This window comes from Antrostomus carolinensis, unplaced genomic scaffold (genome assembly GCF_000700745.2).
Source record: "Antrostomus carolinensis isolate BGI_N321 unplaced genomic scaffold, ASM70074v2 scaffold52906, whole genome shotgun sequence".
Lineage (NCBI taxonomy): Eukaryota > Metazoa > Chordata > Aves > Caprimulgiformes > Caprimulgidae > Antrostomus > Antrostomus carolinensis.
In genome coordinates, this window is record NW_010324992.1 from 1,332 (window position 1) to 16,293 (window position 14,962).

Below are 14,962 nucleotides of genomic sequence, written 5' to 3' on the forward strand. Positions count from 1 at the left end.
GTTCCCAGTAAACAACCATTTTCTGCAGCCGGCCTAGGGAGTCACCAGGTCTGATCTGTTTTTGAGAGCAGGGGGAAAGAATAGAAATGCAGAGGGAATATCACCATCGCTGCTCTGGTACAATAAGATTGATCTGTTCCTAAAGCAGCGATGAAAATACAGCACAGAGGAAAGAGAGGGTCTTTTAGGGTATACAGGCCTTTAAATGTTCATCGCTGGACTTGGTTCTTGTTCTGCATATCTTGTTATTTACAGAGACACAGAGAAGTGTGCCATCACTTTTCTTGCTGTGATGTTATAGAAAGGAAAATGAGACAGCAAATTCTGTCTTCTCATGCACCAGCAGGTGCTAAAGCGTTTGGTCCACCACACACCATCCAAACACTTTATTTCAGTTCAAGGCCCTGAACTTGAAAGCGTTGGAAGTTCAGAATGCTGTGTAAGTTGTGTAAGATGCTAACCTTTATTCAGTTAGAAAGTGTTCTTTGCAGGTAAAGCAAGAGTATGGCATTCACTTGAAATAATTTTGATGGAGACATTATTGGTATTACGATGGCTTCCCGTGAAGGTGAGGATGGGCTGCGGTGTCAGCTTAAGAAGATGTAATGCGGTATCCTTCTGTGTGCACAAAAAAAGGCAGGCCAGCCTCAGATAATCTTAATGACCAGAATAGAATCGAAGTGTTTAATACTTCAGAGGAGAGGAGTGATGAAATGCACTTGAATATCAGAAAGTGTTCTCCACTTGTTGAAAGAGCTGGCTTCCTATTAGCCGCCTTGTTATAGGCAGACAGACTCATTGGCTTCCTTTTGTTTCTGTTTGCTCCTTTTAAGGCTTACACTAGTGAGAGCAAACCAGAGAGTCTTAGCACTTTGATGGGAAGGTGGCTCTGAGGACAGGGAAGATTTCAGAAGCAGCAAAGAGAATGATGCCGCAGTTGCACAACGGATGTTTACAGGGCTGGGTTCCTGCTTCCCTGTTGAAGTCATTGCAGTTGTTGTTTATTTTTGTGTGGGAAAAACTGTAGACTAGGCTGCACCACAGGTTGCTCCATGGTGTCTTCTCAGCTGGAGTAATACTGTTTACTACAGAGATTTCCTACGAAGTGGCATTTAGAGGCTGCAGTGCCCTTCATGGAACTGGTGAAGGGTAAAATCTGGGAACATTGGGGGTGGACTTTGCAAAGATAGAAAGCTGGCAGCAAGAGGAAAACGGGAACTGGATTTTGAGGTTTACATCCTTGGCATGTTTTTGAAACAGTGTTTTCTTTTTATAGAAGTAAATAATTTTTCTGCAGCTCTTAGTGTATAGTACATTATGTATCTCCATAAACACAAAGTGTGTTTCATATTCTCAGGCCAAGAGTTCCTGTAGTTCTTTTGGCCATCACAAAGCAGAGAACTGTATTTTACTGCTCTAATGGTGATAAACACCTGGCCCACCATGTAACTAGAGGAGGCGTTCAAAGCCTGAAGAACAAAGACTGTTTTTCTGGCAGTAAGTGACAGGCCAAAGCTGCTGAATTGTTGGGTGTCTCACATGGAAGGGGTTTTGTATCTGTGATCCATGCAGAGCATAGCTCTTGTTCTATGCTGGCCATGCGACCTGTTGAAGATACTCTACCATAGTGTTTTGTTTCTAGGGAGGTTTCTGTTGTTTGACTAAGGACAGATTTAGACATTGTTTTGGGATTTTTGCAAGAGGCTAGTGCAGTTAACACTGCTTAACATCTCTGGAACTGTAGTTTTGCACTGATGTATCAAAAAAACCTCCTTAATCAAACCAGTATGAAGACTGGGAGGTTTTGCCTTGATTGCAGCATAACATTTTCCCAAATCAAATTTATCTGGCTGCATATCCATAGTCTGAACCTTTCGGGGTTTATGGCTGTTTGTGTAGCTGAGGAAAGCTGGTTGTTTCTCCTTTCTTCCCAGATGTAGGCATTTGGAACACCCTAGGAATACAAAGTGTTTCTTTTATGCACAGTGTGTTATTTTTCAGCCATCTTTCCAGGGAATAGAGCAACACCAGGGGACAATGCACAGAAATCCCATGTGGAGGAAGACTGGCTCATCTGAAAAAAGCTGCCCAATATTTTAAAGTCCTTGCTTGAACTAACTGCTGTGTATTTATATTTGGGACATAATGTACACACCCTGCTGACATTCTGAGAGCTGCTCTGTTAGATAATGCTTTTTTCTTAAATGTCACACTGACAACGTAAACTCTGAGCTGTTAAAACTGATGATGCAGGTATTAACTAATTGTGTTGAATATCAGAGGATTACATATGCATTACCAGAAGTACTTAAATATTACAGGCTGAATAAATTAACTGGATTATCAGAGTAAAAGGATGAAAGGCAAGGAGTGGGCTAGGAAGACAAGAAGATGACTGATGCAGGAGGGAATATGCCAGAGGGGCTAAAAAATTGTATGGGAAGATGTCACTCCAGACTGAGCAGCTGGTAGTTCAGAAACAGCAAATGGAGTTTGTGTTCTGAATTTATGAATTGTTACTGTGGAAGTATTGTTGTAATGTTCATAAATGTGAAATAAATGAGGACTGAAGACAGAGTACATAACAGTGGAGCACTGGTGGATAAATGAATTGGGAATTAAGGCAATCAAGTTCTCTTCATCAAGTTCTCACAGACTTACAATCTCTGTTGAGTATATTGATTAGTCAAGTGTTAATTATACATCCTTGTGTCTGTAGTGGATATATATCTGCAAGAGGGATCCTCAAAACACTTCCTGCTCTAAGTTACAAGTGGGAGCTGTGGGAACAGGACAGGTTTTGCTGGAGGAGCCGTTTCTGACCTTTCTTTTTCTGCCGAGATCTAATTTCAGAGGAACGTGAGCAACATGAGATGCATCTGACAAAACAGAGAAGAATAAACTGAAGCCATGTCCTCCAGGGTAGTGTTGACACAACAGAAGGCTTGTGTCCAAGCCCTGGTTCAGTACACAAAATAATCAGAGGCCTGATAAGGTCTCTGTGAACACTGTCATTTTTGAGCCAAGTGACACAATTTCAGCTGCTATGTACCTAGTTCTGTGAACAACTTTGTGACTTTATTCAGCAGTTAAAGCATAAGTGGTTTAAAAAGGATGAAGGCAAAGCTCTTTCTTACAGTATCTGTCACTATGGTTGAATGGATTGTCCTAGTTGAGTTTTTTCCCCTTTCAGCAGGGAAGAGGAAGAAGCAAGTGCTTAAAGGAGAAACTTACTAAAGCATGCTGTTAAATCATGCTGCCAGTCTCAGTGAAAACACAATTTCTTCTGTTGGATGTGTTTGTATCTGAAAAGCATGGTGTTTGGGGTCATGTACTGGGACAGAATCTTGCACGACATGAAAACCGTAGTGAGGAAGTTGTATTCCCCAGCCATGTGGTCTGAGGTGGCCTTTTGAACATTATAAAGACTCTTAGTTTTTGTGACTGTACAGCCAGGGTGGCCAGGCTGTTAGTGCAGGTGCAGGGTCTTCAGGGTTTTGGCAAAGAATGGTTACTGTTTGGTACAAGACATACTGTTTCAGCAAGCAAAATAAGCTGTACTGGACAAAGCATTTCTGAACTGGTATGTATCTACAACTAGGATTTTTCTGCCACTCTTTAATTACCATTTTCCTTATGTTTAAAAAAAAGATTCTGCTAGTAAAATAGTTCATGTGTAGATGGAGTTTTAGAAAAATATGCACTAGTATCTTTATTGATGTCCTTTTATGGATCTCTGTTCCCAAATTAGTGCATGTAAACTTCTTGTGACTCTAGCAAGCAAGGCTTTTTTATGCACAAGACAAAGGATAGGAGATTTTTTTTGTTTTAAATTCATCTCCCTTTCATGGAAAACTGTTTAAATTACAATTTCACATTAACATCAAAGACAGTTGAGTTGTTGACTCGTAGTGTTTTCTAGGGAAAGTCACAAACACAAGTTTTTGAAGGAATCACATGCTTTGACACTTGTGTAAACAAAGGAAATATTTCCTGGTTAATAGGTTCAGTTCTAGTAAACACCCTTGGAAAAAACCTGATATCTCTATAAAGTCTTCCTAATTACCAACATGTTTGATTAATAAAATTTAGATATAGTGCCTTGTAGCCAACCTAATTGTGAAGTTTGACAGAAAGGACCTTCAGTTACCAAAGAGGAATGGCAGCAGAGAGAGAAATGGTTTGACCAGTCAGTCACTTTCCAGATCACTGATTAAAATGAAAATTAGGACTTGTACAGCTTATATTCTTGGCCTGGTGTGCTTTTTCTGAGGCTTAGTCTTACCACGTTGAGTATATGCCTATTGTAGGATCATGTATTTCTTCTTTATATGTATATTTATATATGTGTGTGTCTGTATGTATATACACACACATATGTCTGTGGGTGTATAGTATTTTATTCTTGTCCTTCTGTACTCAGAGTATGGGAATTCTGTTCTTCAGTAGCCTTTCTGTGCTGTTATCCTGCTTTCCAACCCTCCCTCATCCTTGCAGCTTCCTTCCTCCCACCCCCAAAAGAGTAGTTGATATCCATGGTTTTTAAGAGGGCCTAACTTAGTGTAGTTTTGATATTTGCTACTTCTATAGGCAGCTATTCTAATAATAAATACTGAAATGGTGAAGAATTATATTGCTGTGTTTTCAGGCTATAGTGGCTTGTTCTCATCTGCCAGCTTCCTGCTTTCCATAAGAAAAATCCATCCAAGGGTAGGTCTGTTTTAGGACAACAACCTCTGAAACATGGATGGCCTCTGAAGTTTTTACAGGCAGAATTCCAAGTCCTGCCAGAACACGGGACCAGCAGATGGTCAGCCAGGAATGTTTTGTTAGTGCTGGGTATCATCTTTGTGTTTACCAATCTCATCACTGCACATGATCATTGTAACAGTTTCTCAACCTTCTCTCCCCTCCCTCAGGTCTTGGGCACGGTCTGCCTTGCCTAATGCCAGAACTGCCCAGCTTCCTAGTAATTTGTCCACAACGTGAAGCAACTGGAGACAAGTCTTCAGATCTTATTTATACTCCATGCTGTGGTTTGACATATCTGTGCAGCTCTGTTTTCCTGACTCTGTCTTCTGTTTCAATTGTGTTTTACAGATGCGGAGGAACAGTTGGTGCTATCTTTACATGTCCCTTAGAGGTAATAAAGACTAGGCTGCAATCTTCAAAGCTAGCCTTCCGGGCTGTCTACTACCCACAAGTCCAGCTGGGGACCATCAGTGGTGAAGGAATGGTCAGGCCAACATCTGTATCACCTGGGCTCTTTAGTGTTCTCAAGTGAGTACTGCTCCCCCTGTCATCCAGTTTTGCTTGACACCAGAGATCAGAGTTTCAATTCCTCTGTGAACATGGAATGCAGGTTTTGCTCCAAACGTGCACTAGAAGGATTCATGTCAGTTGGGCTTCTGCATTCAGTGGTAGAAAGATAAATTATTCTTTTAAGAACTTATACGTATTCAGGACTCCTGAGTGTTACTTTGAACTTCCACAGAAATTTGTTTCCACCTCTTGGAACCTTTCCAAAGTGAATTGATTTGAATAAGTGTCTGGAGGAGTTATTTTTAAATTGTTTCTTCACATTTAGGCTTTTTGGTAGTTATGACTTCTTGGGGATCAATACACAGGATGTGCTGTAAAAGTCCTGATATGCCTTAGCTTGTGGGAACTATCACAGAAAATATTCCTGAGGAAGGGGCTTTTTCTCTTTTGCAACACTGAGAAGTGTCATCTTTGTCTCTTATTGCTCTTATTGGGAATAATCATGTTCAGCATCTCCTTTGAGCATCGGAACAGGTAATTCTTACTGGCTGGGGCCAATTCTTGGCAAATGATTGAAGGACTGAATAAGCCATATACGCTGTTTTCTTTTCCCTGGAGCTATTCCCAGTTTGCTTTGAGAAACTAGTAGAGACACTTGTTATTGCTGCCCATGCTATTTGCCTGTTTGACGGAGGGAAGTTTTAATTCCTCTCTTGAAGCCCTCTCTCTTTGGAGTGAAACAGGACAGTCATATAAAAGTTGAGAGCCTGTAGCCTTTCATTCACCATAATGGACCAGCATGGTAACGAGGTTTCTGATTCTCTGCACTAATTGATGCATGTCTGTCTTTGAAGCTGGTCGTGCTTTGAGCATGAGTTTGAACCAGATGACCTCCAGAATTCTGTGTTCCCATATATTTTAAGTTATGCTTGTCTGCACTCTTGTGTGGATGACCTATAACTGAAACTTACAGGAGCAGGGAAACGACACTTTTTGCAAAAGCAGTCTTGCTGAAATAGAATGTCTCATTGGGGTCTTGGAAGCTTTATCTTTTCCTCAGCTATAGCTGACTTCGTGAGCTCTCATCTGTTTGCTATTAGATGTTGTCTTTGCCAGTTATTATTATGCATCAATCCTGTCTACACCTGTATTATGATCTTTGTTAGATCTTTGTTAAAAAGCCTTTTGTGGTTCAGACTGCAGCAGTTGATGCCCCAGCTGTTCCCTTTTCAGATGTGTATTCATAAAGAAGAAATGTGAACTCATCCAACTTACAACTGCTGAATAGTTTTACCAGCAACTCTGAAGTTCAAATCTCTATCACTGTCTTTCATGTCAAAGCACCATAAACTTGTGGTTCAGACCTCATGCAAATGGATGAGTTTATTTGGATCACTGGACACCTCAGGGTGATGCAGAGAGGTCCTGTTTAGATCAGGTAGCAGAAATGCCAAAGGAAATAGTGACTAGCAAAGCAAGTTGAATGATTTTATGTAAGGCCAACACGCTTGGCAGATTGCCTGGGGAGAAGCTGCACAGTTATATAACAGTACAGTGCTAATTCAAATTCTCTGCAGAACTATCTGGCTGGAGTCATTCTGGGACTTGAGTTTCTGTATTGTAAACAGTGCTTCTTTCCCCTGCCAAACATTTCTTTGTCTATTCAGAGGTGAGTCTAGAGCAAATCGTGACTGAAAATATGAGGTAGTGCCAGTTGCCTTTGATTTTCATCTCCTTTCACTTGCTATCTTTTCACCTTGCAGCATTGGACTGTAGGCAGCTCTAACTAAAGGAAGTGAAAACTTCAAGGCACGAGGCTCTTAATTCATCCTCTTGGTCCAACTTTTTCTGGGTTGTCTTTCTATTTAATTATTATTATTATTTTTAGAGAGAGAATAAATTGTCTAAAATTGGGGCAACCTTTTAATATATTTGTTACGCTCATTAAATTTGGTGACTATGATCTTGATTTCATTTCACATCAGGAATTGCTCAGTTGCATGTATCACCAAGTTTCCAACCTGCTTACTTCAGAGGATTGAGAAGTGACAGCAAAATATTTATGCTGTCATCCCCATGCAGACAGCATCTCTGAAGAACAGATAACGCTATTGATTATGACAATTCTGATAAAATACAAATGTATGAAGAAAGAAGTGAAGTTAGGTCTCTTGCTTTTACTCTTCTGTCCCTTTCTCAGTCCTGGTCATGCATGTGTTGCCAAACTGGATATGACTTGGGCCTTCTGGTTCAGGAAAATTGTATGGCTGAAGAAGCAGCTGTTAGAGCCCTACATAGAAAATTGCTCTATAAGAGTTAAAGGTGTTGAGCATGAAAGCCCCTTAACTGCTGTAAATAGAAGGAAAGTAGGTACTCAGGAGGGCAGGTTAAGCCTGCTGCTGATAGCAAGCACTCCAGAAGGACAGGCTGTTTTTGTCTAATCCATTTAAGATTCTGATGAGTCACCCCAGCTGGAATCTGCAGTCGTGACTGTTAAGTGACAAAGAACAAGTAGTTGGTGGATCTGTCTCCTTGGAGACACTCAGCCCTGGAGTTTACACAGAAAAGTTCAACTCTGCTGCAGAAAAAGTGTTTCAGGGGCTCCTATATCTTCTTCTGTCTAATGAGCTTGGTTTTGGCATCTGTGGGAAACATTCTCAACTGTGCTAATGACCTAGAAAGCAAATTCTGAAAAATTGGCAGCTCAACAGGTGCACATAAAATGCCCCTGGAGCCCTGTGTTAGTGGATTTTCTTGCATGTTTTTCCCATGGTGCGTTCAGTTAAGAGAGCTGCTGTCTAGCAGATTGTGCACTGCAATCCCAGCGATTACTGGACTGTACCTGGCTTTCACTGGTAAATACTTGGCTGTTTACTAGTGTTAGGCTGTTGTTTTAGTCTTTGTAAATGTAAGGTAAGTCTTTTTTAATGAGGCAAGGTATTGTACATAATGTGGCAGCTGTACAAACAGTTTATCTTCTTCAGAGAAGTCTAGGCAAGCATGTCTTCTCATGTGTGAGGGAAGATGGGTGGAAATTGCTCTGGAAACCTGGGCTGCAGCAATTGCAGAACTACAGGAAAGCATCATTTGATAATCTTCCTGCTTTAGACCTGATCATGAAGTCCAGTCCTGATAGTGATGCACAGCAGTACCTCTGTAGTTGGAGTTTACTTGGGAAAGATGATGTGAACTCGTTTGAATGCCCTCAAAACTGGATATCTCTGAGCTGCCTGCAGAGACATAGCTTGTAGTGTGGTTGCCATGTTCAGCTTTTGCTCTGGGGAAAAACCACCTCACTGGGTAATTGTAAAAGGGAAAAAGATTTCTTTTTTTGTGTGTGTTCTCTCTATACAGGAAACAAACTCCTGAATTACTTAGATACAGAGAATGCCAAAAATATTCTTTGTTCATCAGAGTCAACTATCACTGGATTCTCCATGAAGCTTTAATTCAATTCCTAACAGCTTTCAAAGAAAGCATGGAGGTTACAACCTTGTGCCATGGAGGTTACAACCTTGTGCCATGGAGGTTACAACCTTGTGCCATGGAGGTTACAACCTTGTGCCATGTGACACACATTTGCCTGTAGTGTGCTGAAATTTTATGGCATAGTGACTTTTCTTCAGTAGTGTATAATTCTGCTAATTTTCAATCTATATTATGTAGCTTAAAAGCTAACAGCTTCACAGTTGATACTCATTGCTTCTCTACAGTTCTTTTGACTGTCTGACAGAACAAGCAGCATAACTTTTAACCCAAATATTTTTTTTGCTTCTGTTTTTTTCTTTTTTTTTTAAGGTCAATTCTGGAAAAAGAAGGACCAAGGTCACTATTCCGAGGGCTGGGTCCAAACTTGGTTGGAGTTGCACCATCAAGGTAAATAGTTAAACTATTGCTAAAAGACATTTAAGATACCAACCTAAATATTGCAGTACATTCGGGATTCAAAAGAATAGAAGTTATGATTCAAAATTCATGAAGTTATCCCATCTGTAAGTGGAGATTTGTGCTTGTGTACTGCACAGTATCAATAAATACTTCTAAAAATCTGCCTTACACTTGCATAACACTGGAAAGCACAGATTAAATAAGGCACTTAAATTCTGAGTTATTGCAAGAGCCACTTTTCATGTGCTTGAGAAAACAAGAGAAACTAGCACCCAAAAATCTGTCAGATTAATATTTGCATTTTTCTAATATGATGTGCTACTTCCCTGCGAATACATAAAAGTGCTTGCCAGACACTGAGCAGGAGCTTGATGCCAGGGGTGGGCAGTACCTATCTGGTCCTTGATTGCCTAAATTCTTCTCAAATGAGAAACTGGAGCTGAAAGGCTTGCATTGCTCCACATAACCCCTAATGGGTGTTGTGTGTCTCTTTTTTAAAAAAAATAAATTTATTTTTTTTTAAACATCATCAACAAAAGTAGCTACAAAGTTTGTTTGTATTTGGAAGTCTTACAGGTACCTAAATGGTTTCCACATGTACCTCTGGCTGTCCCATTCTTGGCAGGGCTGCAGATCTTCGTGCCCAGCAGATGTTAAAACTTGTTAGCAGTTGGGAAATTGGCAGATGTTCTCTGCCTGAAATTGAACCAGTTAAAAAGGAACTTGGAGTGATGTACTCCCTCTCTGGCCTCTTGCCTAGTAGGTAGGATATTCCCCCTGGAAGTGAGGAGTTCTGTTTCTGTACAGGTGATCCTTGCAACAGGGATCTGAATCCAAGACTGCCTGCTTTTTCATGCAACTCACACCCGCTGTCTTTTGTGTTCCTTCATCTTCTTCCATAAGATTGGAATAAAGTACTTTATGGACATTCTCAAATTGTAACCACCAATATCCACCTTTTTCTAGCAGTTCACTTCGAGGAGCTATGATCTGAACATAGGTGGTTCAGACAGCTTCTTACTCATCATATTGACTGTTGCAGATCAGCTGAGCTTCCTCTATTCCTACACATTTTATAGGGATTTGAGGTGTGTAAAACTTTTTCATTTCAGCCCAGGGTTAAGTGTTTAAAGCACGAAATGCTGCTGATGCAGTTACAGTACTGAACAGATTTATGGCAAACGGGCTCCAGGTGGGAGACTGACATTGCCAAGTTTACATAGTGTGTTTAGTGCCAGAGCTGGTGTAGGTATCCAATCTAACTTGCTTTGTCTGCAAGACCATGTTGCCTCCCATCTTGGACTTGGTGTGAAAGTAAAATATTTCTAGCTGGTGGGTGTCAACTCAGATAGTGGCACTGTAGTGTAAGGAGAAAAGAAGAAGAAATCAACCCTGTGTCCTTGTGCATGGAAGTAGTCGTGTGGAGGCCTCTTTGGAGAGAAAGCTTTGGTTTTTAGGGGGCAGGGGGTGGAATAGTACTGTGTCTAATTGGATGTTGTGTGTATTACATTGCTTTTGTTCTCTTTCTTTTCCACAGAGCTGTCTATTTTGCATGCTACTCCAAAGCCAAAGAGCGATTTAATGGCATTTTTGTGCCCAACAGCAACATTGTGCACATCTGTTCCGCGGGTTCTGCAGGTACGTATTTAATTCATCTTCTGTGTAGTCTGCAGCAATACCCCAGTGTCTGGCCCCTCACCAACAGCAGGCAATACATGCATTGGTATCTGTGTGGCTCCGAGATGCACCTTAATTCTTTAAAGTGTTTATTCCAAACTGTTGTTGCTACAAGACTTCTTCTATCCCTCTCAATAGTTAAGAAACAAATAGAATAAATTGTAAGGCAGGGGCTGGACTTTGAACTTTCTAGCCAGATTGTTTGAGGATGTTTTATTTTTCCCACCAGCATGGGAAAAATAGTTTGGTTTTGTAGGAAAAATACTGCAGAAAAGCTCCAGTAGTTCAAGCATCAGTCACCAAAGTGACTGCTAAAAATAATCTTTCCCAAACTAACCCCTTAATTATGGGTGGATTCCATTAATGAGATGGCTCAACGGCACCACCTACAGCCTTGGGGAACACAGAAGACCAGTACGTGTGTGATTTCCCCACAGGATTCCTTTCCTCTGTTATTCTAAAATACAGTCAGTAAGGTATCTTGTCTACAACAGTCTTTAGGAACGTGAAGTATTTATTAAAATAGGTGCAAAAGGAAGAATCCTTTAAGAAATTCCAAGTCCATTGGTTGATGCCTCCTACAGTTTAACATGAGTTGGTTCTCTGGCAAGAGAGCGATTGTTAGCTACGCACCTGCGTGTCTTCTGAAAGCTCTGGGTAGAGCTGGTAACTAGAACTGTCTCACTGCACGGTGTATAAAGTTCATTTTTGCCATGGCAATACACCAGCCTGGATTCAGCTATACTTTTGGTTTTCTTTTATGTTTTTCAGCCTTTATCACAAATTCCCTTATGAATCCTATATGGATGGTGAAAACCAGAATGCAACTGGAACGGAAGTAAGTAACTTACTGAGGGAGGTTGGATGCCACTGCGTGGCTGAGGGAGCCTCTGGAAAATGGAACTTTCATGTTTTTCCTTGTGGCTCTTTGTATTTTGATAGATCTCGCCCAGTTGTTTGTTGTACTCTGTTGCACCTTTTAGGCAACCATGCTTCTGCCTCGTCAGACTAAAGGTTAAGGTTCTGTGTGTCCTGCTTCAGTTTGATGCACAGTTACTATTGAGCAGGATGTGGAAGTTGCCTTGAGTGCTGAGTTAGAATCAGTTTCTGGTTTCACTGTAAATCTTAGTAAACTTGAGTACAGCATTAATTTTCTCTCAGATTCCTGCTTACAGAATCTCCTGTACTTCAGGGGTCGATGTTGAGATTAAATATGTCAAGGACAGAAATGCTTTAGTACAGACTGACCATGAGGTTGCAGCCTGTGTCCCATTTGGCAACATCCCTTGTACTGATCCTGGATCAAACAGATGTGTGTGTAACTGCAGCAAACCAAGGTTACTGATACGTGGATAGGTGGCTGTAAACAGAAAGGTGATGTTTTTAAGTTGTAATGAAGCCACATTCGTTTAGTTTCAGAAAATGTTCTAGAGGCAATAAGAATCTGTTGCAGTGGTTTAATGTTTTTCTGCTTTCTTCAGCATTGTATTTCTGTTAACCATACCTCCTGAAGACAGAGAGGCAATTTGACAGTAATATCTTTTATTTGAGTGATTCACAGTCACCGGTGGTTATTGAAGCAATAAGGGACTCTGCTAATAATACGACTGCTTAAAATGGAAATTCCTTCCTGCAGGGATGTGTTAGGTCAGATAAGAAGGATCCTTTGAGGTACCACAACTTATAAATAATTTGTAAGACTTAATTCCAGCACTTCGCAGGGTGGCACCTTTGAACTGATTGCTGCCTCTCAAAATGAAGGATCATTTCTCATGTAGCAGACCTCTGTCTCTTGGCCTGCTGAAGATAGCTTTATATTGAATTACTAGTTTAACACCAAGCTATGTCTTTTCAGTGTTTATTGTCTTTTAAAGCACTGGTGTGAACTGTGACAGACTGGATAGAACTTGAGCTGTAAGAATTATTATTAATATGTATTAATGAATTAGCAAAGCCAAGGGTGCACTTTTAGCATGATAGTCCTGCTCTATGCAGCTTTCCTAGAAGATTTTTGAAGTAAAATTTAGCAGAGAACCACTTCTGTTATAAATAGTTATAAAAACTATTGAAAGCCATTAGGTTTTTCTAAGATTAATTCTTTGTCTGGGCTCATTATATGCTCTTTTTTGTTTGTTTTTTAGAGTCAGAGGTTCAAAACCAATGAATGCTTTGCAGTGTGCTAGATATGTTTACCAGACAGAAGGTATCCGTGGCTTTTATAGGGGCCTGACTGCCTCCTATGCTGGGATTTCTGAGACCATTATCTGCTTTGCTATTTATGAAAGTTTAAAAAAGCACTTAAAGGAAGTCCAGCTGCCCCCTTCTTCTGCTAATGGGACCGAAAGGAACTCGACAAACTTCTTTGGACTGATGTTTGCTGCTGCTGTTTCCAAGGGCTGTGCCTCTTGTATTGCTTATCCACATGGTATGTTAGCTTTTCCATTTGTGACTGCAGTAGAACAGCTGTTGCCTGTAATCCAAGATGAATGATAGTGTTTAGGGCTGTGAAATTCTTAGTTATTTGAATAGTCAAATGTATGTTACTGTAGCATGTGCATATGCATTGGCATTCTCAGGACTGGTCCCACCATTCCTGGTTAGCCACATAGTTGGTGATTGGGACTTCCTAATTTAAAAACAACTCAAAAAAATGCCAAAAAGAAATTGAATGCCTAATGCTTCTGTTCTCACTAGAAGCCTCATCTAGCTGAGTCCCCACAGCCTTTTGGGATTCTGTGATCAAGTGGTGGGAAACACTTGCAGCGTAAGCAGTGTTATTCTTTTTGGATAGACATGAATGTTATGGTTATATAGAAAGAGCACTATTGACAGCGTGAGCATCAGTGAAGTATTTGGTTCTGTAGCAGCTTGAATGAGCAAATAACTCATTTATTCCACATGAAAAATAACTCATCTTTAACTTTGCTTCTTTCCATGAAGGGCAATGGGGACAGGATTTCATGGCCACAGTACAGATGGGCAGTGGGTACAGGAAGGTTTTCATGTCCCTGGGTTTTGCAGACTCTTTCTTGGCAGTGGCATGCTTCTCAATGGGAAGGTGTAAGTCTTTAACTTTGGGCTCTGTTTTACTTTTCTGCAGAGGTCATACGAACACGGCTGCGAGAAGAAGGCACTAAATACAAGACTTTCATTCAGACAGCGCGTCTGGTAGCACGTGAAGAAGGTTATCTCGCCTTCTATAGAGGACTCTTTGCCCAACTCATCCGGCAGATACCAAACACAGCCATTGTGTTGTCCACCTATGAGCTAATTGTGTATCTGTTAGAAGGCCGTGCAAAGTAGCAGAGCCAAGACTCCTGTTACAGACTGTAGACCAATTCCTTCATTGAACAAATAGTCCTCTAAGAGACTGATGCAGGTGGCAGTGCTGGTGGAAAAACTACAAGTCTGTGACCACCTGCTGGATATTTCCTTTTGGATTCATGCTTTCTGAAAGGTTTCAAGTCATTAACGTTAATAGTTAATTATAACTTTTTTTAACTTAATGATAATTAAACTGCTACTAAATTAAATTACACTATTTAATTTAAGTATATGTTTGTCCTTTTCCTTAAGCACAGCCATATGTGGTCAAGGAATGTACCTCATACTATCAAGTGATCTCTTGAACTGATGTTCATTAAAACTGTATTAAAACAGGAGAAGAACCGGCTTGGAAATTTGAAACTCTGTCTTCTTACCACTGGAGTCCTGTCACTTTTTAGCACTGTAAGAGCCTAATGCCCAAAAAACTTTGAGAGTTTTGGTTTATTCAAAGTGCATAATTCATTTCTGTGAGAACATCATGGAGTGTTCAAGTAGGACAACCTTGTAGTACCTTTCTGTTTTCATGGTGTGAAATAAGCACACCAGAATCTCTTAGAAAGCCACTTACACTGGCAGTATTGCTGGAATATGATTGTGAGAGGCTTTTAGTAAAAATTTAGTGAGTACTGTGTGTAGCTCTGCATCTGGGATACATGCTTATGCTAGTGTGTGTAAACAGATCTGCCATGACTTGGTTTTAGACCTTGCTTTTGTGAAGGACTGAGAGCATAAGGACAGTCAGTGATTGTGGCCTGGCTGCCCTGCAGATATTCTGTGAGATGCAGTAACTTGGTCATGTATCCTGACC

The 14,962-nt window shown here is 40.6% G+C and overlaps 1 protein-coding gene across 1 annotated transcript; it reads left to right on the forward strand.

The window, feature by feature from the left end:
• Positions 1–552: 552 nt before the first annotated feature.
• On the forward strand, positions 553–14,507 carry SLC25A33 (solute carrier family 25 member 33). Its single transcript, XM_010171066.2, has 7 exons — positions 553–602; positions 5,101–5,280; positions 9,061–9,138; positions 10,688–10,788; positions 11,599–11,665; positions 12,969–13,252; positions 13,928–14,507. Exons 1-7 carry the CDS (start codon positions 553–555, stop codon positions 14,128–14,130), a joined length of 963 nt encoding a protein of 320 aa, XP_010169368.2. The 3' UTR covers positions 14,131–14,507.
• Positions 14,508–14,962: the final 455 nt, after the last annotated feature.